The sequence below is a fragment of the Anas acuta genome, chromosome 1 (assembly GCF_963932015.1).
Source record: "Anas acuta chromosome 1, bAnaAcu1.1, whole genome shotgun sequence".
NCBI classification, from domain to species: Eukaryota; Metazoa; Chordata; class Aves; order Anseriformes; family Anatidae; genus Anas; species Anas acuta.
In genome coordinates this window covers 67,998,348-68,023,833 of record NC_088979.1, presented here as the reverse complement: position 1 = coordinate 68,023,833, position 25,486 = coordinate 67,998,348, and the positions used below count along the sequence as shown (strand labels likewise).

The 25,486-nt window shown below is 45.9% G+C and overlaps 1 protein-coding gene across 2 annotated transcripts in view; it reads left to right on the top strand.

Moving 5' to 3' along the window:
* The first annotated feature begins 452 nt into the window (after nt 1-452).
* Nucleotides 453-25,486, top strand: part of ATP10A (ATPase phospholipid transporting 10A (putative)) — a 114,170-nt gene continuing 89,136 nt past the window's right edge. Inside the window, exon 1 of one of the 2 annotated variants that reach the window (XM_068681176.1) lies at nt 453-1,173. In XM_068681176.1, the coding sequence (XP_068537277.1) occupies nt 725-1,173 (449 nt within the window). In that variant the 5' untranslated portion in view covers nt 453-724. Of the gene's footprint in view, nt 1,174-4,535; nt 4,691-25,486 lie in introns of those variants that run through there. The other variant, XM_068681181.1, reaches the window with a different exon arrangement.

Here is a 25,486-nt window from a genome sequence, read left to right as displayed (position 1 = left end):
CTCAACCCACACCTCCCCGCCGTGTCACGGAAAGTCGAAGGCGGCAGATAACGTGGCATCCGCCGCCTTGCACCCAGGGCTGTGTGTGTGTGTGTGTGTGTGTGTGAGTGCCGGGGGGGGCTCCGCTCCCCGGGGCAAGCGGCAGCCCCGGGGCGAGGCGAGGCGAGGCGAGGCGAGGCGCGGCGTGGCGGCGGCTCCCCCGGGGCCGTGTGGCCGCGGAAGCGCCGCTCTCGCTCCGAGCTCCCCCGTGGCGTGGGCGCCGGGGTCCTCCCCAGCGCCACCAGCAGCAGCACCCCCGGGTCTTTCCCCGGCTCCCTCTCCGTCCTCTCGCTGCCTGGGGGCGTACAGAAGCGGCCCCGCCACGCCGAAGGGTGTCCCCCCCCCCCCCACCTCTCCCCGCCCCAGTGCCCCGGGCCGGCTCCGCGTTGTGCCGGGGCGAGGCCCGCGGGAGGAGGGCTCGGCTCGCCGCCTGCCCACGTCCCCTCCCCGGCCGAGGAGGGGAGGAGGAGGAGGAGAAAGCGAGCGGGGGCCAAGCGGAGCAGTTGGGAGAGGGTTTGCAAGAGCCCTCCTCCCTCCCCCCCGGAGGGGAAGAGGAAAGCGAGAGCCGTGGCGAGCGGCTGAGGATGATAACTTAGGGCGGCGGGGCGGGCGGCTGTGCCTCGGGGAGGGGAGCTGCCCGCGCTGCCCCCGGCCTTTTTTTTTTGGAGCCCGGAGGGAGGCAGAGATGTCCCAGGGCGCTGCAGGAGGCGAGGGAGCGCCCCAGGTGCGGCCGGAGGGGAAGGAGAGGCAGAGGAAGAGGAGGCGGCGGCGGAGGAGGAAGGAGAGCCAGACGCGGCTGGTGCGCTCCAACTTGCTGCTGCTGCCCGAGGCCGAGGCGGAGAAGCCCAAGAGGACCTCGCTGGCCAGCAACCGCCTCAAGACCACCAAGTACACGGCCCTCTCCTTCCTGCCCAAGAACCTCTTCGAGCAGTTCCACCGCCTGGCCAACGTCTACTTCGTCTTCATCGCGCTGCTCAACTTCGCGCCCGCCGTCAACGCCTTCCAGCCGGAGCTGGCCCTGGCCCCCGTGCTCTTCATCCTGGCGGTCACGGCCATCAAGGACCTGTGGGAGGACTACAGCCGCTACCTCTCCGACAAGGAGATCAACCACATGGAGTGCCTGGTGTACAGCAGGTCAGGCTGGGCGCCGGGGATGGGGAGCGCCGTGTGCGGGCTGCTGGGTGCGTGGGACGTGGGCTGGGGGATGTGTGGGCACATGGCAGCGAGGACATCTGCCCCCGAGGGGTTTCGTGGCCATGCTGAGTGTGAAGAAGCTCTCAGTTGTCCTTGGAGTTGGCATCTCCCGTCTCTTTCCTCAGAGCTGCAGGTGTGCCTAAAGCCCGGTACCTTTGGATGAGAGCGGATTCACTCCGATCAGTGAGACCTCCACAGCACGTTATAGGTCTATGAGTAAGGGACAGTTAAGCGTAGGTCCACGTGTAAGTAGTGTTTTAAGTTTTAGAGGAGGGACCGTGCATCACAGAGGGACAGCAGCGTCGCAAGCGTTGCTCGATCCACAAGCCCTTGTGCGAATATTTCCCAGTGTGAGCGGCCAGTTACGCTGGTGTGTAGTTTCAGGCATTCATTCAGTTTAAGTACTGTGAGACACCCTTGAAGTAATCTACTAATAAATCTTTGCTGTGCCAGGGGTAGAGACCAGAGGTTTCTGCGTTTGAGCTAGGAGTGTGAGGTTTCATGGCATGAATTGGTGAGCCTGACCTGTGTCCGCATTTCTGGAGAATGCGAGGCTGTCCCTTCACTGAACGTGTACTTCTGAGTGAATCGTCCCAAGTGTCATCATTCCCCGTGACTTTGCCATCTCCCAAAGCTTGTGGTTGGAGCGCTAGATCATTTATATCCTTCAGACTTTTCTTCTTGTTTTTAATGATCTGAGCGCCAGGTTTAGACCACGTCCTTGTTTTCCATAAGTCAGACTGAAATGTCTTTTGCATTAACATTCATGTGCAAAAAAATCCATCTTCAGAAAACTTTAGTTTTGTTTTCCTCTCCATGCTAGTTAGGCACCTCATAGCAGCTCAGGCCAAGATTTTTTGGGGGATTGCGAGAAGAACATAGTTTCCAAGAGTGTAGGTTTCGTTTCTCATTCTGATGTGTAGATCTAACAGAATAGAAACACGTGCCAAAAAGCTTTAGCTCCTATTCCACAAGCTGTCTGGGAGGGGTCCTCTGGGCTGACGTAAGCATGAAGGCAGGGAACAGCTCTCCTATTTCAAGAAAGGCGTGTGAAAAAAAATAAAATGCTAAAAAGAACTCGGAATAGCCTGCAGTTTCAACATGCAGCGGGCTCAGTTTGTTATTTTACAAACTCATATCACACAAGAAATCTCACCCTGGGATATTCCCCTGCCACTAGACATGCATGCCTGGGAACACAAATAAAACAGGCTTCTTTCTGTAAACTAAAATGAATATAACCCAGCCACATCACGTACGTGGGCATTGCTAGCCCAGGGCTCTGCCCAGCGCCTTGCTTGCTTGTAGCCATCCTTAACTCTGCGAACGCTTCTGGAGTTGAAGGAAATGAGTGGCAGGAGGGCGAGTAAGGGACTATGCTTGCACAAAAATAAAATAGTACTCATTTGTATGGCCCCCACCAAATAAAACCAGGTTAGAAATAAGCTGCTGTGTCTCCTAGGTTGAAAAGCAAGAAGTACCTGTTGCAGAAACTGTTCAAGATACTAATGAGTACCAGTACTGGAATGTTAATTCTGGAAAGTTTCTCCCCCTGCAATTTTCCATACCCCTGTCTGCTGCTGAAAAGGTGGATGTGATGATGAGAAAAGGTGTCCCTTTGGTCTTGGTATCACTTGTACCATTTTGGGTGTCCCAGCTAAGTGTGTTGCCCTTTGTAGTGCTTATATCGTGCCAGAGTAAAATTGAGAATTGTTCCTTTTGCTGCAGAAGGTGGATTACTTTTGAGTGATGCTTGTATGGATTAATTTGGGAATAGTTTGAGTAGTCTGCGTTTGCAAGAAAGGTGCATTTGGGCCTGAGCCTGCAGGGCAGTGAGTGTGGAAGCTGAGGAACTCTGACAGCTGTTCAAATAGAGCTTTCTGGCTAGGAGTGGGGATGGATGATGCTTCCTTAAAGCTGTCTGCAGAAGCCTAGTTCCTGATAGCAGCTTGACTATTTCTACCCTTAGGCAGTCCTTAGGAAAAGCTCCACTCCTGCAATTGAAAAGGAAAAACAAAACAGGTAGCTACAATGATTTGTTTCTACGCCTTTATTTACACACTTTTTCTTCTTTTTCTGTCCTTAATTTCAACATCACAAAATCACTTTTTAAAATGTCCTCCAGCCCCAGTGGGTGAGGTGGGATGAGAAACTTGCTGGTTTTGCAGATACAAACAAAGATTCTTGGTAACGTGCGTGACGTCTGGAGCTGAAGTGGGAAACAGGAACCAAGGGTGAGCGGTATCAAGGTATCAAGGTCGTGGAAGTTGCTGGGCATGGGTTCAGAAAAGCTGTTTTCTCCAAAAGGTGTCCTGCTAGGAGAAGTGCAAGGAATTGGACGTGACTGTTACTTTGTTTCCTTAGACTCTTTGTTTCTGGAAAATGCTGAGGTATAGGTGCCACGTAAAGAAGTGATATGTGACAGCTTTTCTCTCCACATCCGTTTCATGCTGATCACTTTATCAGTTCTGCTACCGTTTGACCGAGCCAGACTGACTGTCTCTTCCTTGTGGTGACAGTGGAGCCGACTTCGATGCAGATGCTGCCCTCAGTACAGGTGCTTCTATAGGTAGGGCAGGTTGATGGACACAGCTGCAGTCCCGTGCGGCTACCAGGGAGCAGAGACCCTTCTCTTGCTGCCCATAGATCTGTAAGACGGGATGTGTGTGAGTGCCAGGTTGGTCCTCCACGCTGTCCTGGGCCCCCCGTTCCAGCCAGCCACCCACCCCACTGAGAGAACCACTTCAAACACCAGCAGCAGCGCTCAAACACGGCCAACAGCAAGTGACAAGCTGCAATCAGCAGCTTGAAACAGGGCCTTTTGCAGAGAAAAATCCTCAGTCTTGGGTAATGTTTAGCAGCTACGTGAAGTTTCGTGTCAGATCACGTATGTTCTGCCGTGTGTCCTCTATGCCAGCTCGCTAGGAAGAGGCTCCAGCAGCACGAGGGCAGCGCCCACGGCCAGGTTCCCTGGAACAGCCCACACGGTCTGGTGGTGTCAGTAATCTGAACTCGGGGGTTGAAATGCTGCTCTCCTGCTGCGCTGGCTGCTTAACAGCTGGTGTGCAGGCGAGGCCTCCTTCCTCCCGCCGTCCCAGCGGCGTGGACTCAGATGACCTGTTCGCGTACAACCACTGCCGAATCAATGAGTCAGTGGCTCAGAGTTGGCAAAACTTATCAGACGATAGAACAGCACAGGATGATGCAACCTCAAGTAAAAAGCCGGAGATGCAGCTTGCTTTTGCAGGAGGAGGAGACAGCTTTCATGTAGAAATTCTGGATGTTTCGGAGAGTCCCTCAAAAGCTGTTGCTTTCTAGAGTCAGCTGGCGGACGGGGAAAAGACCCAGTTCTTCAAATAAATTGAAAGAAGCTGTTGATTTTGAACTGGCAGCATATGTCATGGAATGAAACACTGGAGAACTGCATGCTTGAGCTGCTGCGTGATGGATTTTGCAGGTGCGCCTGTTAGAGCATGCAGGTTTGATAGGCAAAGAGGGAAGGTTTCTTAGCCAAGAGGAGGCGATAGGGCCTCTCCCTGGAAGCCTTTCAAGGCACCTGTCCTGTTGAGACAACAGAGGACACTCTTTAGGAGGACAGTTGCACAGGTCACCTAGAATTTAGATTCAGTGCAGGTGCTCAGGCTAAAAAGGCTGGATCCCAGAAGAGTGCAGAAACTCTTGCTTAGTTGGTTTAAATGGAGGGAAGTTACAAAGGCATTAGAGCACAGAGCAGAATATTGTTTTGCATGCATAACCTTTGCAACTTGGTGATCACCTCGGTTATCATCTCTTTGTTCCTCTTCCTCATTTCCATGACCCAGGGATGGAGGTCGATAACTGGAGATGACAAATTTTCAACCTCGCGGTGAAATCTTCTGTGGTTTGTTACTTTTCTGGGTTATTATCTTGATCTTGGAGGACAAAAGGGTGTTTTTTTCTTTGCAGTTGCATGTGAATGCTCACTCCAGATAATTCCAGGATGCGCACATTATTGCTGCTCTTAACTATTTGGTAGAACTAAATTTGTCACTGGAGCCAAAGTGTTAAAACTCTTCTAAGCAGGGGCTTTGTTTTTGGTGTGCTGTTACAAAGTATGGTATATATTTGCATGGTATGTAAATAGGAGATGAACAGTGATAACTACAATCACAACAAATAATGGCGCTCATCCAGCAGGGAATTACATTTTGTTACTGACTAAGTGCTGTGTTGGTGAAATAATCTCTTCTAGCATTTTTCTGGGAGCCTTATGTTCAAAACCAAAGGGCTTTGCTTTTTAAATCTACTCTCTAATTCTTGCTGTGTCCATTGAAGAGTATTGTGAAAGACTGTAATGGTGTCTGCATACTGATCAGAGAGTGATAACTGCTTCTTCTGTCAACCTGTGACTTAGAAAATCCATGACAAATTGGAATTTATGACCTGGCATTTGTCTCCCCCGAGGTGTGGAAAATGTTTAATGGAGCACTGAGGCAGCTATCAAAGCAAGCTGGTTTACATTAAATGTTAATTTCCTTCTGCAGAACTCAAGAGGAGGAGAAAAGAGAGCTTGATGTGGGGAACTTGTTTCACACAATTTCCAAAATATGCTTCCTTCTTCCGCCCCTGTCAGCCCGCCAGTGAAAGCAATTCCAGCCCAAGGGAAAAAAGATAGAGCTGTGTCACCAAAGCCTCACAAGGGCACTGCTGGTGCCACTCGTGGCCTCTGAAGCAACCACACGAGGACTCGATGTGCAGCCGCTCCAGTTCTTGGGTCTCACACATTTTCCTGGCAACGCCAGCCTCTGGGGAGGTGGGTTGTGATCATCTCCCACACTACCCGAATAGACCAGAGTAGCTTCGTGTCCCGGGCACTGCAGGCAGGGTCTGACATTTCTCTCCAGAAGAAATACACTTGTCTCATCCCCTCCAGAAAGCAAATGTCACTAGATGTGATTCAGAAGGAAACTACCTGGGATTACTCAGTTTCCTCTGTGAGTGAGCTTCATGCACAGAAAGCTGAAAGCAGAAAGTAGTGGTCTGAATCTGTGTCAGAGAAGCCAGTGTTCCCTCCTCCACTTTTGGAGAGGTGCTGCGCTGTTCGTCTCACTGTGTCTTTGTCCTCAGCTTCGCTTTGGGCCAGGCTGGCAGTGAGTAAACTCCCTGAGAGACGTAGCAGAGGCTTTTCTGTTAGACTAATGAAGTACTTTGATTCTGCAGTGGAGTTTCTTCTGTTAGCAAGGGCAGCCTGTGCCAGTTTGCCAAGATGCAGCCAGCTGTGGTGCACGGGAGAACCCCTGTGCCCATCTCACTCTGTGTATGCGGTTTATTTGCCGTTCAGTGGAGGGCATATTTTCCAGATGCCTGAGTTTCACTACTTGAAAAGGCGAATGCTTGCTTCTTATTAATAAGCTCTTCAGTTTGCAGAGGATGTCCTGAGAGCAGTTGCAGGCTGTTTCACACGCTTCTGGCTAACTGCCAGAGAAGACACCGGTAATCTCGACTGAAAGACCCAGCGATGCCCCCAGATGAATTTGTGCAGATCCATGCCATGCTCTGTAGACACACTGTAGCTCACGTGAAGCAGGCTGCAGCCCACTCGTACAGGTGGCCACCTTGTGTGCAGATCTGCTTGCTCTCATGTGTCGTGTCAGCTTGAGGTGGTGCCTACTGCTAGAGGTGGCTGGAAGAAGATTTTGTCAAAGTGTCTTTCCAAAGAGACTGTATGAGGCAAAAGCTGAGGCCCCTTGGTTTGCTCAGCCCCGAGCAGAGCAGGCTGAGGGGAGGCCTCATGGCAGCCTGCAGCTCCCTCACGAGGGGAGCGGAGGGGCAGGCGCTGAGCTCTGCTCTCTGAGGACAGCAAAAGGACCCGAGGGGACAGCATGGAGCTGGGACAGGGCAGGGTCAGGCTGGGGGTTAGGGAAAGGCTCTGCACCCAGAGGGTGGTCGGGCACTGGGACAGGCTGCCCAGGGCAGTGGTCACGGCACTGAGCCTGACAGAGTTCTAGTGTTTGGACACTGCTCTCAGACACAGGGTCTGATTTTTGGGTGGTCCTTTGTGGAGCCAAGAGTTGGGCTGAATGATCCTTGTGGGCCCCTTCCAGCTCGGGATATTCTGTGATTTTACTATGGGAGTGTCAGGGGACTGACTGACGTTGGCTGATAAGGAAGATGAAAAGAGAGGAAGGACGAGGCCCCCTGCCGCTGGGCAGCCCCGTCCAGGCTTGCACAGCCCTGCCAGGTGGGTGGGCAGCCTGTCGGCCTCGACACAGCAGCAGGTGCCGTCTGGGTGCCATGCCTCATAGCCCAGCACTCTGCGCACTTGCGGTGTCATTGCTGTGCCCGAGAGCAGCCCTTTTGGTGGAGCTGTCGTGTATATGCAGAGTGAGGGCACTGCAGCTGGCCGGCCAAACGCACGGCCTCAGGCTTGTGCCCGGTTTTCAGGCTTTACGCTGTGCAGGTGCGGTTTTAGCAACCACATGTATTGAGAGCAATAAAGGCCACGAAAAGCAGAACGCTTTGTTTCACTTCGCACAGCTGCAGAGGCGAACCCGTTTCCACAGCTCACCCTCGGCCTCAGCGATTGTGTTGAGCTGGCACTGGCACAACTATGCTGGCGGCCAGTCGTGCCTGTACCTAGAAGAGATCCGCAGCAGAAACACGAGGTGAGCCCTGCTGCAGCACACCCTGACTGACCCTGGCCCTCGGGCCCTCACACAGGGCGAGGGAGAGAGAATTTCAGTGAGTGGCACGATGACAAAGCGAGGAGCCAACGTGGATGGAGCTCAGACACTGCCCTCTTACTGGTACCTCACGTAGATCCAGGCAGCCGCTTCCTCTGGTGTGTGTCAAGCACAGACACTGACCCACACCCAAAAGGCAGCCGCAACGCAGAGGTGTGAAAGACACGGCTCGTAGCTCTTCCTGAGGTGCCGCTTGTGGTGTCGTGGAGGAGAGGGGAGGCAGAAAGAGCGTGAGAGTGACATCCTGTACCAGGAGCTTGAGTAGGCTTAATACGGAGCTCAGCCCAGGCTGCGTACAGACACAAGATACGTCTTTGAACTGGAAGATTTGATAAAGCCAGCCTCAGATTTAGTCAGAGGAAGAGGACCCGCACATTTCTGAATGAGCTGGTTTAATCTTTGCTACATGTCCAGGAAGTGGGAATGAGGGGGTTTCAAACTAAGAGTTTTCAGCGCGTGCAGGATGTCAGCTGAGAGGAACAGCTTGCTTTCTTTTCACCGTTTCTAGGATACAGCTACACAGCAAACGGCGAGCTACCCGGCGAGTGCTGTGCTCTGCCCTGGGGACTGCGGAGGCTTACGAGCTGGCACACTGTCTAGTCCTGTGCTCCAACAGGGTCAATGTTTCATTCTCTCCAGAGTATTACAGGTGAAAATCTCAGCTGTGGTCAGCCTACATCCTTAAGGCCATGGTGTATGGTGTGAGGACAGTCTTGCACGGGCAAGGCGTGCATTTTCTTCACTCAGAGGGTGGTGAGGCCCCGGCACAGGCTGCCCAGAGAAGCTGTGGCTGCCCCATCCCTGGAGGTGCTCAAGGCCAGGCTGGATGGGACCCTGGCAAACCTGATCTAGTGAGTGGCATCCCTGCCTATGGCAGGGGGATTGGAACTAGATGATCTTTAAGGTCCCTTCCAACCCAAGCCATTCTATGATTCTATGATTCTAAGGGGTGGGAAACATCTGCCATCTCTATTTGATTACAATTTTGTTCATTTCTGACCACAATTTCTCTGGAGTGGTGTGGCAAGTAGGTCAGTCTCTCCCATGCAGGAACCAACATTTGCATCATCCCCAGTTATTTTATAAGCCCAGACTCTGCTGGAGATTTATTATAATAGGCATGGGGGTCACTTGTTTTATGTTCTGGTTGTCTGGAAATACTGACCTACTTCAAGGAAGAGTTTAAATGTTTGACTGACAGCTGCACTCCAGTTTTTATATGTCTCTGCTGCCATTATATTAACCAGAAAGTGTAAATTTTAGCAGGCAGATTTAGCAGCCAAACCTTTACAAATGTAGGAGATTTAATAAATGCATTAGAAAGAGATACCTGTTTGGGGCAAAAGTAAATTATAAGAAATCCAATATAATCCCCCTAAGTCTGATGTTGCAAGTGTGGTGCATTCTTTCTGTGGATGCTCCCGCTTACATTTGGGGGTTTAGATGTTTTCTTCAGTTTCTTTTTCTTCCCTTTTCAAATTCCTGTGTTCCCACTGTCAGCTTCCCCTTGCTGTACTTCCCCCTTTGTTATACACCTGCAGAGCTGTGAAGCAGAAGTGTGGTCTTACACAGCTTACTGAGCAAATAGATTTATTATTTTTATTGAGAGCATTTGGATCTTCCTTCTTTGGCTGTTCCATGTTCAGATTTTATCAGAAGTGCTTGGAATCCCTGTCCTCCTGATAGACGGGTTGGTTCCTGTCTTACCTCTTCTGCATATGCCAGTAATTGGCTTCCACTGATGGTAGCTGTCAAGAAACCTTCTCACGTGCTAATTAGGTGCTCTCTGACCTGGCAGGGGCATTTCCTGAAGCAGTCTGTCAGGTTCTTGCTGGGACAAGAGGAGAGGTTTATTTCAGCTTAGGGTTAGGAGTCCGATCTGACCAAGTCATCTAAACTTCTGCCACAACCAGCGGAGAGCATTAAGCACTTCAGGGCAGGGTGAGGAAATCCTTCCAGCTTGTTGGAGACACTTTCCTTAGCAGAGTTTGAATCAGGAGGTCCGTACCTCTCTAGTGATGACACAGGTGAAGCCTGACTAGATGGCCTGCTGATTTTGGGCAAGGTGAATCCCATTCATAAACTCAGAGAGGATAGATTTGAATTCCTGTCAATACTCCATACGGTTTGGGGGCTGTAGAAGAAAAGCCTGCCCTGCTGCTTATGTTTCATAATTTATTTAAGACTTCCGTACTGAGAGTTGTAGACACAAGTATGTTCACCTGTCAGGTGAAGGCAATAACTCAGTACTTACCCTTTATCTCCTGACACATTTTGCCTTCAGCATTAGCCATTAACATGTTGTTCATACTTGAGAGTTATGTTTATATAGTTTATCTCAACGCTGAGAAACAATGTAAGAGATGAGTCGCCACCAATAAATAATTTTCCCATTTGACTAACTGAAGACATTTGCATTTCTGAGGCGTTTTTCAGGCAGCCCACGTAACGTGAGGAATCTTGGTATTTTGGGATGCGATTTGCTCTTTAACCTCAGATGCAGCTTTTGGGGGGGATTGTTGAAACAGAAGGTAGGAGGTTCCTACTTAGGCTTTCTGCTGTTCGTCTGGATGTGCCTAAATGCAAAGTCAACTATAAACGTCTTTGCAAGCTGATGCAGAGGACGTGTGTTTGACATATGTGTGGCTGTTACAAGAGGCATCACTGTCAGGTATCTCGCAAATACCACATATGGCTGTTATTTGGCTTATGCTTAATGTCTGATAGGATGAGGTGTTAAAATCTGCTAGGGATAATGCTGAGTGGCAAGGGACAGAATCAGAGGGATCAGTGGTGAAAGTTCCCTGCTAATTCTGAGTATCACCGACTTACCCTTGGTTGTCAATTTCTGTGCTGCAGTTGCAGTGCCTGTCCCTAAGCACATGCAGACACACCATATAGCCATACAAAAGGTGCAGCACCAGAAGAAGTCAAGCCACTGTTTGCTGTATTGAAAGTCCTAAGTTCTGTTCACTTGATTGCAGTATTTGACATCTGCTCTTCCCGTTCATTCAGGTTTAAATGTACTGTCTCCTATCAGGTTTTTCTTACATATGTCTCTCATTCATTTCTAGCACAGTTCCTTCCCCCTCTCTACTCTTGGTGACAGTATCAGGGTTATGTGTGGGAGCTCCTATTTCTGTCAGACCCTGTGGGAGCTTTCCAAAATGCATGTTCAACAGAAATCTGCGCCAGGACTGAGCTGACTATCAGTCTAGTGGTGCTGCTGTCTAATCTGTAGCACAATTTTCTAGGAGCCCAATTTGAAGTCTGTCACAGCCCTTGCCACGGACTGAGCAATCCATGATACCCCCTCAATCTGGGGACTGCCAGAGTAGACTCCATTTTTTAAGTCCTACTGCACTGTGTAATAAGCTTGATGTATTAACAGCAAAATAGCTGCTGGAAAAATACATGCGTACCTGTAAGGCCAGCTGCCACAGAGTGTTGTGGTGTAGGATCTTCAGCCTGATGGGGTAGCAATATGCATAGGGCTCACAAACCTAGCGCTGAAATGTAGTCAGGATGAAAAGGCAACAACCAGTGGGCTTTGTGTATTTGTCAAGTATTTGGTTGTTGATTTGGTTTTTATTTTTCTGTAGTTAATAAGCCAAATAGAAGCAACCAGTTATTTTCAAGCTATCAGTTATTTTACAAAACTGGCTAAGAATCTGTCTGATCACTACCAATCTCACTGAAAATAAAACTCATGAAAAGAATTAAGTCCAAAAAGGTGATTCCTTTTCATACATAAGTACTGAAGATAAGAGTGAAGAATCTACCATGATAAAGACAGCAATAGTGTCTCCTAAGCTCATACAGCGTCTCTACCTTTCAAAGCTTATGTTCAGCATTTCAGTGTAAGATTTCTCTCAAATTCCCCATGGTTATTCTAAATTCAATCCTCCTTGGAATGCAGGGAGCAAAAGAGAAGGAGGAGAGTTTCTGAGTTTATTTTCAGTGGCATTTGGTTTGGCTTGGAGGATTTTTATAATGCTTATTTTGTCATGGCATATTAATTCATGTCCTTCCTCTGCTGCTCCTAAGTTGGAAGTTTTCCATTTTACATCTGGCAGGCTTGTCCCCAGTTGTTTAACCTTTATGCTTTATCACTGGCAGTAGCTGTTCTGTGCAGCCAATCCAGCCTTTTAGTCATAATAACATTCCCTTAAGCTCTCCTATCTAGCAGCTTCTGGGAAATATTTTTGTTTTGTTTTGTTTTTATTTATTTATTTATTTTAACCACCATCCACTTTTACGGAAAGTATGCCTGTGTTGGTAGTGCTGCACCCTGCCAAAAAGTCTTAAGAAAAAATGCAGTCTGTATTCTTTACTTTTCAGCCCTGAAAGAAGGTTTAGATCTACAGCGACATCCACACAAGTGGCTAAGGCCAACGGTGCATTGCCCAGGTAGCCAAGCAGCATTCAGATTAAACTCAGACCCTACTGCTGATCGTTTGAGAGCAGTGTTCTTCCTTTTCAGTTACTAGGTATACAACCAGACGTCCAGCACTTCCGTGAGACGTCTCCTCCTACGCGTCTTGCACTTTTCTGACCTGTTTTTGTTAACTGACCAGCTCTAACTTGATATGGCAGCTTGTTTCCTTGAGGTCGCACACGGTATGGAGATGCTGCCAGCACGAGGCAGGGTCCCCAGTCAGTGTTTTCCCTCTAACTTTTTTTCAGGTGCCACACACCAGTACATATTTAAGCTGGGATCTCTAAGGTATGCAGTTCACAGTGGAAAAATACGAGCCATGTATTTAGAAAACTTAGTCTGTTCATCTTTTTGGCCATGTACAAATCAAATAATATGCAAAGCTTGGAAAAAAGAGGATTTGCTTTGTTTTCAGGTTGATTTCCTAGGCAACTGCTTACCTGAGTGCCAGTCCTTCAAACTCACAGCTGTAAAAAAAGTGTGTAAAAGTGTGAAAAAATGTCTTTATACTGCACACATTCAGTATGAAGCAGGGCTGTCCCAGCAGGTATGTCCAAATACCTCCAGAGCACCATGCAGAGGTAGGTGCTCGCTGCTCTGGAAGCAAGGTGGGCCCTTGCTGCTGTGCTGCCTCTTAGCAGCGCTTACTTGCTCGAACACAGCAAGTTCACGACAAAGTTTTCTGTTTGGGGATGGGGCACAGCTGGTAGGCTATGGGGCCCTGCACCCTGCTCCATTTTGTACACTGCAAGTATAAAAAATACTTAGACTGAAACAAGCCCATGCACATTTTCAATAGACAGAGATACAAATTGCATAGCTTTATTTTCAGGGGTCATTTCAGTGTAAGTGTGACCAAGTGGCTGGTAAACCCTGATTCTTGTTCTGGGCAGTTAACACAGCACTGTTTCCTGTGTGATTTGGCTGAGGAAATAATTTATTAATTTGTAAAAAAAAAAGTAGAATCCTGGTGAAAGGTTGTTGTTGCTGTTTTTTTTTTTGAAAAGCATGTATATAATGCCATAGGTGTGATTTACCATGTCAGCACAGATCAGATTAGCAGAAGATTCGTGATCCGCAGTTGAAAAGCAACCTAAACAAGATGGATATAAGCTTGATGGATATAAGCTTGGATATAAGCTTAAGAGATTCAGCAGATGTTAACAAGTACAACTGCATATTGTTATCCTTCTACCTTATTTCTGTCACCTGAACCCATTTTTACAGAGAACTTCAATGAACTCAAAGAGCTGCTTTTGAATGCTTGAGAAGAAATCACAACAAGGTTTGCAAAGCTTCAAGAAAATAGCGTGTGCTGCAGCAGCTTAGGCAGCTCATGTTCCAGAGTAATGTTTACCCTGCTTGAAGTCAGCAGGAGAACTCTCTTTGAGCCATGATTTTTCCCCTGGCTTTCTAAAATAAGATCATTATGGCAAGAATCAGAATTTTGCAAGAACATTTAAATCCAATTTTACAAAAAAAAAAAAAAAAGGCTAAGTGGTAATAGAAAGCAAGTGTAAATAAAAACTGCTAATGACCGTAAGCGGTTATTAAAATATTTTTAAATAGTCATAAATAATTTTTGTAGAATTATGTAGTATAATATTATAAATACTAAATAACACAAAATTGTTTTTTAAAGACTTTTCAGACCCAAACTTCTGGTTTTAATGTTCCTAGCAAGAGCTGGGCTGTAAGCATCTAGCAGTAGTGTTGGGAGGGATCTTCTAGGAGGGAACAGGAAGAAAGTTAACTAGCAAAGAGGCAGGCCGTGTGCTTGCCTTAAAGGCCTGAAAAGTGAAAATTAAAATACCTCCAAAAAGCTCCAGTGTCTTCTCACGTGGCACATATCTCCTCACAGTGAAGCGGCCTGCCTACTGCTGGACAAAACTCCCTGGGCCTCAGAAACCCAGCTGGCTGGGGACCTTCCCTTACTCAACCTGATGCCCACAGGGTGAGGTACTGGGACTCCCTACTTAATCTTCTCCGACTTTCATACTCGATGTGTGCCCACGTCGGTCCCTGTAGCGAGCTTTATCCATGTCAGTTTGTGTGGAGAGCTCAGAAGGACATTTATGCCATCATTTATGGATCTCATTTATGAGGCGTGTGTTGGCACTGAAGCAGGCCGCTGTGTGTCCATAGGCAGAGCACAGCGTTATCCAGATCCTCTCAGAGCCACTCAGCAGGGTTTGTTAGTCTGTGTGAGGCACATGGTGCTCCCAGACGAGAATATAGGACTTTCGTCCTGATGTCTGTACAGGACTTGGTTCAGATATCTCTGAGTTCAGGCTTATTTTGCACCTTAGAGGTCTCTGTGAAGTGGTTTTCATACATACCCTCGTCACGAAAAAATAGTGAGGTTAAATTGTCCACAGTTGTAGGTAGCACCATAAAACATTCAGTCTTTGAACTGGGAAGGTATTAAAAAGATGACTGGGAGTTTAATAGGTCTTAAAACCTCTATGAGTGGACTCAGTTTTGTTTCTCTGTAAGTATGCAGAGGGCATTTTGTAAACAGTCGATTTGCTTTACAATGGGTTAGGAATACAAGGAGAAAGAAAACTGGAGACGAAAAGGATTAAGGCATTCGTCTAAGGTCACTCAGGAAACTGCTATAAAATACAAGGAAACAATCCAAACCTAATTATTTTCCTTTCTTAGAGCCAAGGTGACAGTTCTGTCTTGTCAAGAGAAGGTGCAAGTTCACACCTACCAAGTTAGCAGCTTGTATGCTGGGACCGTTGTCTGTTTCGTGTAGCTGTGCAGATATGAAGAAACCTCCAAAAACTTGACCACCTAGTGGGTAACCATTACAAAAGCAGGGGTAGGTCTTTTTCCACAGACCTCTGGAGACTCCAGAAGCCGATGGCCAAAATAATAACAGTATTTCCATGGCACTGAAAGTGGGCAACACGCGGTAGCAGAGAAAGTTGAAATCCAGTCTTTTTACCTGGAATGACCTGGAGTTATGCTCCAGCCAGCTCCAACATTTGGTGCTACTTTTTACGTTCCCAGGAGAAGTGCTTTACTTCTGAAGTTGTTCTGTGAGCTCTGCAGGCATGGAGATGGCTGGTGGCTGACAAAGCAGCCATCCTTAGCCCTGCCTGCTAGGAGAAGTAAGAACAGAGCCAGGCTTCATGGATCAGTAGCACTGGCTTTGTCTCCTTCTGTTTGAAGATATTAAAATAACACTTCAGTGGTTTTTTGGCTTTTTTTAAAGACATTTGCCTTAACTGTTCTCTGATGCCCATAATAATTTTAGATGCTGGGAAGTAAATATTTTTGTTCTACCAATGTGTTTTTTTTCCCACTTGGCACATATTGGTGTTTGGAGGTTTTATGTTTTGTTTTGGTTATTTTTCTACAGTGTTTAGGTTGAAGTGGAAATTAGTTTTGCTACCAACACCTTGCAGATATACATGCATAAAATACTTGAACTTGCCAAAACAAGTTATTTTTGCACCGGCATTCTTGAGGCTTTTTTTTTTTTTTCTGCTCACATGTTTTCAGAAAAGAGTGCTTCTTACCAGCTGCTGTGAACAAAACATTGTTTCTGCAAGATTTACAAAATGATGACATTTTAGTTAGTGCTAGTCGGTTATGGGGGAGACATTTAGAGAAAAATGGAGAAAATTTGATTATTTGAAGGACTTCTTGGATAACACCAATGTTAAGATAAATTAAAAAGTAGGACAAAAGGCAAATGTGGTTCTGACCTCTAATGCCAGAAAAATGAACTGTTAGTGCTTAGAGCCTGGGCCTTGCAATTACCCCCAGGAGGAGACCGGAGCTCTGTGATGGTTTTGATTTACATCCAGCCATCAGTTTCTTTTTATGACGGACAGTTTTCTATATTGTGACAGGCTATAATTTTGCTTCACTAGCACATGAGCTCTCCCTGCAGCAAGATCACCTCTGAGGGAAAGCCACCTGTCCCAAGGCAAGCCATTTCCTTCACAACCCAGGGCTATAGGGGCATCAGGGACTGAAGATGGCTTCAGTAGCCATCCTGTTCATCCAGAGCACTGCTAAATACCCCTATGCTTGAGCTGTGCCTGCCTCCTCCCCACCTTTTTTATTTATTTGTTTATTTTCCTGTTTGGTCTTGTTTCTTTTTTTTTTTTTTTTGAATTACTGAAAGGCCTTCAGGCATTTTGGGAAAGAGGATGGCACTGAATTTTAACCACAGTTACTGGGACTCGGGAGATCTCCACTGGGGTCTTGGATGAGGTCGTGAGCAAGTTACGTTATCCTTTTGTGCTACAAAGTGCCTATCAAATAGGAATGGTGTGATTTATTTCACAGGGGTTTTGAGGTTTGAACTGGGAGTTTTCAAAGAGGTCTTTGTTATGACTTAATTTCCCCTGAAACAATTGGGGTACAGCATCTTGATTTTCTTATGTCAGGGATTTTTCAAAGGAGCTAGTTTATGTGGAAAAGCTTGGTGGTTTTTGGTTTTGTTTTTTGGGGTTTTTGGGTTAAACTGATTTCAAAATCGGTTTAAATGGAGTGAAAGACAAGTTAGGAAAAAAACCTGCGGTCCCAGCGATAAGGAAATCTGTATCTGCTATCCATAAGGTCTCGATCAGTCCCAACACTACAGTGGTAAATGGATTAGAATTACTTGTCCCATCATTCTCAGGGAAACACTGAACTTAAAAATAGATTTTAAACAAGCATTGTCAAGTGCCCCCAAAAGAGACGGGCATGTTTGGAGGTGCCATGTGCAGAAATAACCACTTTCAGAAATGCCTCTTCTGAAAAAATGTTCCTGCACGATGACCATTGCCAGTTGGTAGACGTGGAAGAATTGGGAAGGAAAGAAACAACGCAGGACAAAAATGTACAAATTGCAGGTAGAAAGAGAGTATATTCCAACTTCTCCATTGTGTTCCTTAGCTACAAATAATCAAATAATCCTGTGAAATATTTGTTCCAAAGGTCGAATTAAAAAAGGCTTCAAAGCAGGAAAAAAAAAAAGGTAGTAATGAAACTGTCTCTAGCAGTTTTATTCTGAAAATATTTCAGAATGTGAGAAACCTCACTCAGACAACAGTCTCGTGGGGTTTTACGATAGGTAATGAGCTCTGCAAGCATTGAGATGTTAGGATCGCATCTGCCATCACAGTACAACAGAGGTGTGTGTCCTTGGAAAACTTGTTTGGAGGAGAAACTGCTGAGTGAGGGGAGCATTAGGCCCAGGTCTGCACTCCCCGACCTTCTGTAGGACCGGCCTGTGCAGCAGGGTAAGGGACTTCGACATGAACACCCCATCAGAGGGGAAACCGGGATTCCCAGAAGGGGAAGGAGCAAGTAAATAATTACATTCAGTATCTACCAGCCAAATTTCACTTAAGCTGCTGAAGTTGCTTGGTTTTCTCTGAAGCCATCTAGAGCAGCATGAGGTTTGTCCTGCTTCGCTTCAGCATTGCGGGTGTCGGGTGTGCGGTTCCACCTCTCTCTGCAGAGCCTGGGCAGAAGGACTACTTCTCCAGTTTGTCCCAGACATCCTCTGTGAAGGATGTTCTCTCTGAAGAACCACCCAGCACAAGTCCCTTCTCTCCTTTCCCACTTGCAGAAGGCAAGGAGCCCAGATGAGGTCCCTCACTTCTGGGCAGCTGACATCAGATGAAGTGAAAACGGCTTATCAGGAGGGTGTGGGTGGATGTGTGTAAAGGCAGACTCTGTTAAGACTTTTAGCTTAAATGTTACAGAGTTTTAGAGGACTTTTGAGCCAGTTTTAGTTACTGTTCTTCAGTTGCTTCTCACAAGCCAAGGACAGGCTGCCTCCAAAGCAGCTCTCACAGCACCAAATCCCGTGCTCCGCTGTAGGCCTGTTTTATCAAAATTCCTGTAATTTTGTCAGTGCATGCACTGGTTTTTCTAAAAATTGTCATGCTTCATTTGTTACCAGAGGGATTTTTTTTCTGACAAGTGTGACTGAAGTTAGGAAACCTCGCAGTAAGCCAGAAGCCCAGAACTAGGCCTTCCCAGCCCCTGTGAGCTCAATGCCATGGGAACCCTCTAATGTCACTGAAGTGTTTCCAGCCCATGGTGCCCTCCTGCCTCCGTCTCCTGCCTCCTTTCCAACCAACATGACACAGGGCTGGGGGCATACCGAGTCCTCTTGGATCCACTGCCAGAACAAAGACATTATCCTTCAGAAAAAGGGTTTGGGAGATCTTCTTCCATGTTCCCTGCATGGTACTTGGTTATTCTTAAATAAAGTGGGGCACCAAAATGCTACTTTTGGACATCCATAATTAAGAAATTGAAATGTATAAAGAGCTCTGACATCTTTCTGGGAAAGACTTTGATGCTGCTGCAGGAAGCACTCCCCTATCAAATATTCAGGCATTTTAAACACTCTTTCATTTTCAGCCCCATTGAGATCTCTACAAAATGGAATCCTCCATGAAATGGGGGAATATCTGAAAATGTTAGGTATTTTTAAGTGTCAGCCCATTGTTTATCCTGTCTTCTGTACCTCTACAATCATTTTGTAAACACTAGGCTGTTCTGAGAAATACAGATGTTCTGCTTTTCCCTTCGATATATGGAGGGGATTTCCCCTATATGAGGAGGGGAAAGAGACATTGCTAAGGGTTAGAGCTGATAGGAGTATGTTGTTTTGTGAAGAAATACAGAAATGGAAATTTTACATCCAGTATGCATTTTTTTAGATCCTGTTGGTGGTAGTGACACACCTTCTTGAACCTATCCAAGCTTGCATTTTTTTTCCATTTGTTTTGTTCTTCACTAGCTGGAAGAAACAAACAAAAAAAAAAAAAAAGGAAGGCAAGTTTATATAAAATATGAGAAAAAAGGGAGTAGTTTTATTTTTCAGAATGGAATATGCGTGTTATTCATGGACCCAGAGAAATGAGACAGAGGAACAAGATTTAAACTTTGTCAAATTCTGCTGAAATTTAAAAAATAAATAAATAAATAAATAAAGGTGAGGAAATGGAGGAGATCTTTCCTGCCAGGCATGTAGAATAGCTTTGGGCTATAGCAGTCCAGGTGTGGGGGCAAATGCTAGGACACGGGAGTGTTGGAGTGTTACCTTCCCTGACTCTGACAGTCTGCCTGTGTGGACATTTTCTCCTGAAATGCACCCAGCAGTAGTTTTCCACCTGCATTTACAAATCCGAGGAGATGCGGGCGGGTGTACCTGTAGGTTCTGTGAAAGGTAAAAACAAGCTTATTGTGAGTGGGCTTAAAAATGCTGCATCTGTACCTCACTAGAAAGTGCTTGCATGTAAAAAATAAGCCGAACCTCAAAGATCTCTGCTGTCAATTATGCGAAGTGAAATGGTAAATTTAGTGAAGTGTTTGGGACTGAAGCCTCACACTCTGAAGGCTCTGAGACATCTCCTTATTTGAACCTATCCAGTTGAGCTCTTCTGATCCATCTCAGCTAAGCTGCTGCCTCAGCACCGTTTTGTGCTATTTTGGAAGGTTACAAACATACCAAGTGGACAAAATGCAATTTAGTGCACTTTCCTTTAAAAACGTGCTCAATCATTCTGTTATCACACTTTCTGCTGTCTCCCCCTTGTTTACTTCTAGGCCACGCAATGATGAACAAAAGCAATTTGGGGTATATCTTCAGGGAGAGAAGTCATAAATTTATTCTATAAATACAAACCAAGTAGATTTGTAGGAAGAGCTGAGTTGCATGTGTTCTTTAAGGAGGGCTGTACAGTAGGTAGATAATGCCTCAAATAAAGGGATCCTTGCTCATCTTTTCTGAATGGAACAGAGAGCTTCTTTCCTCCAAAGAATATTTAGCTTCTTTCTCTTGGGAAAACAAACAACAAAAAAAAAGGTGCCAAACAAACAGAAAATGGAAGTGTTCCAGCTATCTGTAAAAGTTTTGTTTTCACACTGTGCTTCAATCTCATTATAGCTTTTGAGGAATAACAGTGATAGGCAGACATTCCTCAGATGGGAAGTGATTAGGGTGTGAATCTCTGTAGAAAAAGCACTATTTCCAGTAATAACACGGCAGGTGTTTTGAAAGAAGGCTTCTCTAACCTTTCAGACTACAGAGGCATCCCAGCAATTTTAAGAATCACAACCTACAAATGCCTAATTTCACTTCTGTGTTCCTAATTAAGAGGGCAAATAAAGGTGCAAGGAAGCAGATTTTTAAAAGATGTTCTGCAAATAAACAGCCTCCCCTTTCTAATTTGTCACTAGGAAGAGGAAGGGCATTCACATGGAGTTTCAGGACATCTGTGCTTGGGCACAGTGCTGCTAGGCTAGCATTGATGGGCACTCCAGGTACAATAACTTGTGATTTGGTCAAAGACAAATAACTTTAAAGGTGTTGAACCATGGAAAATAGATTAGAGTTAATGGCATGCAAATGATTGTTGTCTGATAATTGTGTTGTCTTTATGGCACAGGAAGCAAGCACTTTAAGCAATTTCTTTGTGCATTAAGTTGGTGTTTGGTGTGGAAAGTCTTGTCTGATAGATTGAATTGAATCTGAATGCAAACCACCACATCCCTCACATCCCTTTTGACAACATCCCTGTGCTACGGTGGAGAATTTGCATGTTATTTTCCATCTGATCTTTGTTTAGATCCAGTTCTGAGCCAGTGAAACTTGTCTTCCTCACCTTATCACCTTTCTCAGAAAGCTGTGCCCTGAGTGGCTGTGAACAAGTTTTGATCAAGTAACTTCCCAACCCTTCTCTTTGCTAATTTATTTAATTGACCTGTGGTACAAAACCCCAGTATTATCCTTCTTTTTCAGGATACATCACAAACTCAAGATTCGGTTAGATTTTCCTCCTACACAGTTTTACATTATCTATTCAGCTTGCCAAGCAAAGACCTTTAGTTAAATGTTAATCCTTGATAACCCAAATGATGAATAGCACTGAAAGGATCTGGGGTCTTCTCCCACTTTGAATCAACAGCACAAGTCCCATTACTTGTAATGGATGCAAAGTTAGTCTCGTTGCATGGTAAAAATGGAAGAATCAGAGGGAATGTAGACTGTTGAAGAAAATAAAACTAACCAATGTCATATTTTGAGGGCACAGATCACACGTTGCTCTATTACTTTAGCCCAGTATTCTGTTTTTCGCTGCTCGCTGAGGACTACATTTCGCCTTCAGTTTTCCTGCAAGTCAGCTACTGATATGGGGAGAAATCCACAGTGTCAGACATCGTGTGAGATATTATGCACACTGTGAGACTCAAACCCGCTCCCATCTATCCCAGCAGAGGAGCTTAGGGGTTACTTCAGAGCCTTTTGCTGGCAGAAATCTGATCATATCAGAGCCCTGTTCCAGAGCACACGGAAATAACTGCAAAAAAGCTCAGCGACTTCAGTGAGTTTGGGAGAAAGCACTGGGACTTTCCTGAAAGGAAAAAAATGGCAAATATTTCTCATTGTAAGTCTCTTTAAAGCAGACTGCTTTGTTCTCAAAAATCGCTTTTAAGGAGCTGCTAGAGACGAAAAAACACGTGTAAGTTGATTAGTTTGATGTCTAGGATATTTTTTTCCTGCTTATTCTTTTTAGATGATGAGGAAAAAAAAAAAAGATATTTTCTTACAAGCTTACCCCAGATTGATCACAGATAAATTAAAGAGCTTTGATGTGGCCAGCAAAGCATACTTACTGATCTAATAACAAATGCAAGTGTTCTTGGAAAAAAACCTCTCGGGCGTATACTTGAAATTTGGTGTTTGTTTTTCTCCCCTTTTTTTGAATAATAAAAAAAAAATTAAACCCATTTATTTTCTTTCAGGAATGTTTCCTCAAGCTGATTGTTCTGCTTTGGTTTAAGCATACACAGTGTGGCAGAAAGGATAAACAAGTGGAGCTTTGTACTTGGTCCAGACCAAGAGACCCTATGTTTGAAATCCTTGTCACAAACTCGGCTGAGAGCTTAACCTGACGTAGGTTTCTGTTGCTTGGCTTTTGCTGCGTGTGAGATTTGGGCTCCTAGGCCTGTTTGCTCTTCCGTCTGCCAACGTGAGGAAGGAATATATAAAGATCAGGATATTCTCTTCTTTGTCATAAAGTTAAAGGGTGAGATATCAACTCCCCATTCCTCTGGTGGTCGTTAGACTCTTCTTTAGATGGGGAGCTGTGAATTATGATGATGCCCAGTGCTCAGTTCCTGTGGCCTCTCTTAGCTGACTGTATGGCAGCGTGCTTTCGGATGGCCAGATGCTTCTCGGACATCAAACTGAAAGTACTTGCTTAGGAACGACAAAGGTGCCAGGGCTCGCTGTGTCAGTGCACAGGTCTGCACAGAGTTCACTGGGGTCTCAGGATCTTTGTTTTCACCAACTCTTTCTCTTACTGAGGAGCTGAGATGGATCTGGTTTGGTTGCCCTGCCCCAGCTCACGTCATGGCCTGGCCTGAAGGTAGCTGCGCTGTTGCTCCAGCTGCTGCTACAAGAAGGATGCCCGAGTTGAGCTTTCTGTGATCCTTAGAAGCCACATTCTTTCCAGCCTTAGTTTTTCATGGCCAGTTTTATACCTACCCGATCTTATCCAAGGGTTTCCCTCCTGATTTTATTACCATTCTCTCCCCATCGTGTTTGCTCGCATGGAAGCATTGCAGCCACTCTCTGGGCTTTGTTTCAGAGGCCAAGAAAACCAAGCAGAGCTAGACGGAAAGGAATTTTTCTTTGATTTACCTTGAGATCATTTTAAAAGCTGGAAGTGGAAACAAAAGCTTTTTAATGGACACAAAATGTTCTTTTATTGCCAAAATTTGATCTCTGAAAAGCTTGAAGGTATTCTTCATTCTGGATGAAAACATTTTTTTAAGTTCTGAAGTCATTAGGGAATAGCAGTTTGAAACAAAGTTGTTTTAAAACAGCAAAACAGCAAGCTTCTGAAAATGCTTTCGCTGCCCTTGACACACCGGCCGTGTGGAGCCCTGGGCTCTAGAAGGAAAAGCCCTCTCTAATTTTCAATTTCTTATAAATTATCTGTTTGTTGTTTTTTTTTTTTTGAAGATGCCAACCCCTTGTTTCCACTGGTAGGTTCTGTATGGATACACTTGCTCTTGTTTATAGTTTGTTCCAGTGGTTATTTTCGTTGGGGAAATTTCTTTGAGTAAGTGTGTGCTGTGCCTAGCTGTTAAGTTAACAACGGGTGGTTCTGTTGAAAACTGGAAGCCCAAGGGTAGGGTTTTTTTTTTGTTCTTTTGGTGTTTCTTTTTTTTAATCCCCTGAAGCTATCTGGTAGATTTCTGTCATGGCTGACTCCAGAGCTTCTAATGAAAAACAGAGCAGAACAAAGTTGTTGGGAGACACATAAACCTAATATTAGTTTGGAAGGAGTAAATATTTATCCAGGGAGAAGGAGATGACTTATTTAAAGACTGACCTAATTTATTATTTAGGAAAACCACCTTTCTGTATCCACCCTGCAGCCAAGAATTGTCCTTCTTTTTTCCTGGGGATTATTATAGTTTAAGAAATGAACCGCACAACCCAGAATATACTGGCAGGGGCTGCCTCCCAGAATGGAACCACTCATTAAACTCATTTATCCTCCTAACAGATCATTGTGAAGGTATTGCAGCGCATTAGGAGCAAAGCTGGATGGCTGAAAGGTCACAGCTCTCAGAGGCGGCAGCTCTAGCGGGAGGCACCCTGGTCAGGTTTGGGTTTATACCAGCAATTTCGCAGGAGGCTTGTCCACGACAGACACCTTCACTCAGCAGTTCCATTCAGTGCCTTGTTTTTAAGCTACTTGCCAAGCATGCCCCCAGAAAAACAAGTCTTGGAAAGTGTGAAGGGGTCAGGGAGGTTGTTTTTGTTTTCCCCGTTTCATCCTTGATTACGGGAAAATACTGGATGAGGCAGGAGACTGGAAACATAGCAGAGTTTCTTAGGTGAGGGTGATCTTTTTGTGTGCGTCCTGTCCAGACTAGTAATGGTAAGGACATTTTGTGTTTGCTGATAGTGTCTAATAGTTACGGTCCTAGCTTAGTGGGCAGTGGACAAGCCACCACAATTATTGTCAGCTGCGGTGCTTACTCAGCCGAGAGGACTTGAAGACGCTTAGAGAAAGAGCAGAAGCATCCTCTCTGAAACAGAGCCGAGGACAGCAAGCAGTGTGGTTACACATCCTGTGCTAGCAGCAGCTGAGCACTGCAGATGCGGTTACCCCCAGGACCCTCTTCCACCTCCTCAGTTGCTCAGCTTAACTGCTGCCTCACGTCCTAGCTCAGTTCAGTCAAAATGATCCAGATTAGCTACAACACTTGTAAGATGGGGATTCAGGGCTGTGTTGTTTTTTTTTTTTTGGTGGTAGTGGGTTTTGTTCTGTTTTGTTTTGTTTTAACTGACCTGAACTAAAAAGCAGCCACACCAGCAGTCGTGCCAGCAATCAGAGTCATCAGTCACCTATTACAGGAAAGCACTGGTGAGTAGTCTGTGGTGAGCTAGAGACAGTAACCATTCCCCTTGGCCCAGCAGTACTCAGAACAGGAGAAGCTGTTGCAATACCTTCCTAGAACACGGCCAGGAAATCACAAAGTACCACCGCCTGTGCTGGGTCACTGCTTGGGGTGAGCCAGGAGGTTATCAAGCCTTTCCCACACTGGAGTGGGAATAAAATACGGGTACAACGTTCTGTTAACATGGGTGGGTGTAGTGCTGCTTGGATTTCCAGGAGTCCCATAGTCTGTGTTGGTGTAAATGCTGCCCAGATGTAACACACTTGGTGGGCTTCCTTTCCTCTGCTTCTGTCTGTGCCCCTTTGTGCCACACTAAATATGCTTCCCCTCTTTCACATAACAGCTTGCAGTATTTGTAAGTTTATCGCGTCTCTGCAGATCTGAATGCACTGTACAACCTAGTTATTTTTATATTTCCTCATAAAGCCCTTTCCATGTTTTTGTTCTCTGAACTCTGCCCAGATTCTCATCCCTTTCGTTCCACTGCTGAGGTCCCTGGCAGTGTTTCAAGCTGCAGAGCGGTAAGAGGAGTAGAAGTCCCTGATAGATGATGGGATCATCTCTGTGTTTGTCTACAAGTTGTGCTGACCCTCAACTGTTGCCTTTCAAGATAGCATTGCCATCCAAACCCACTACTAGCATG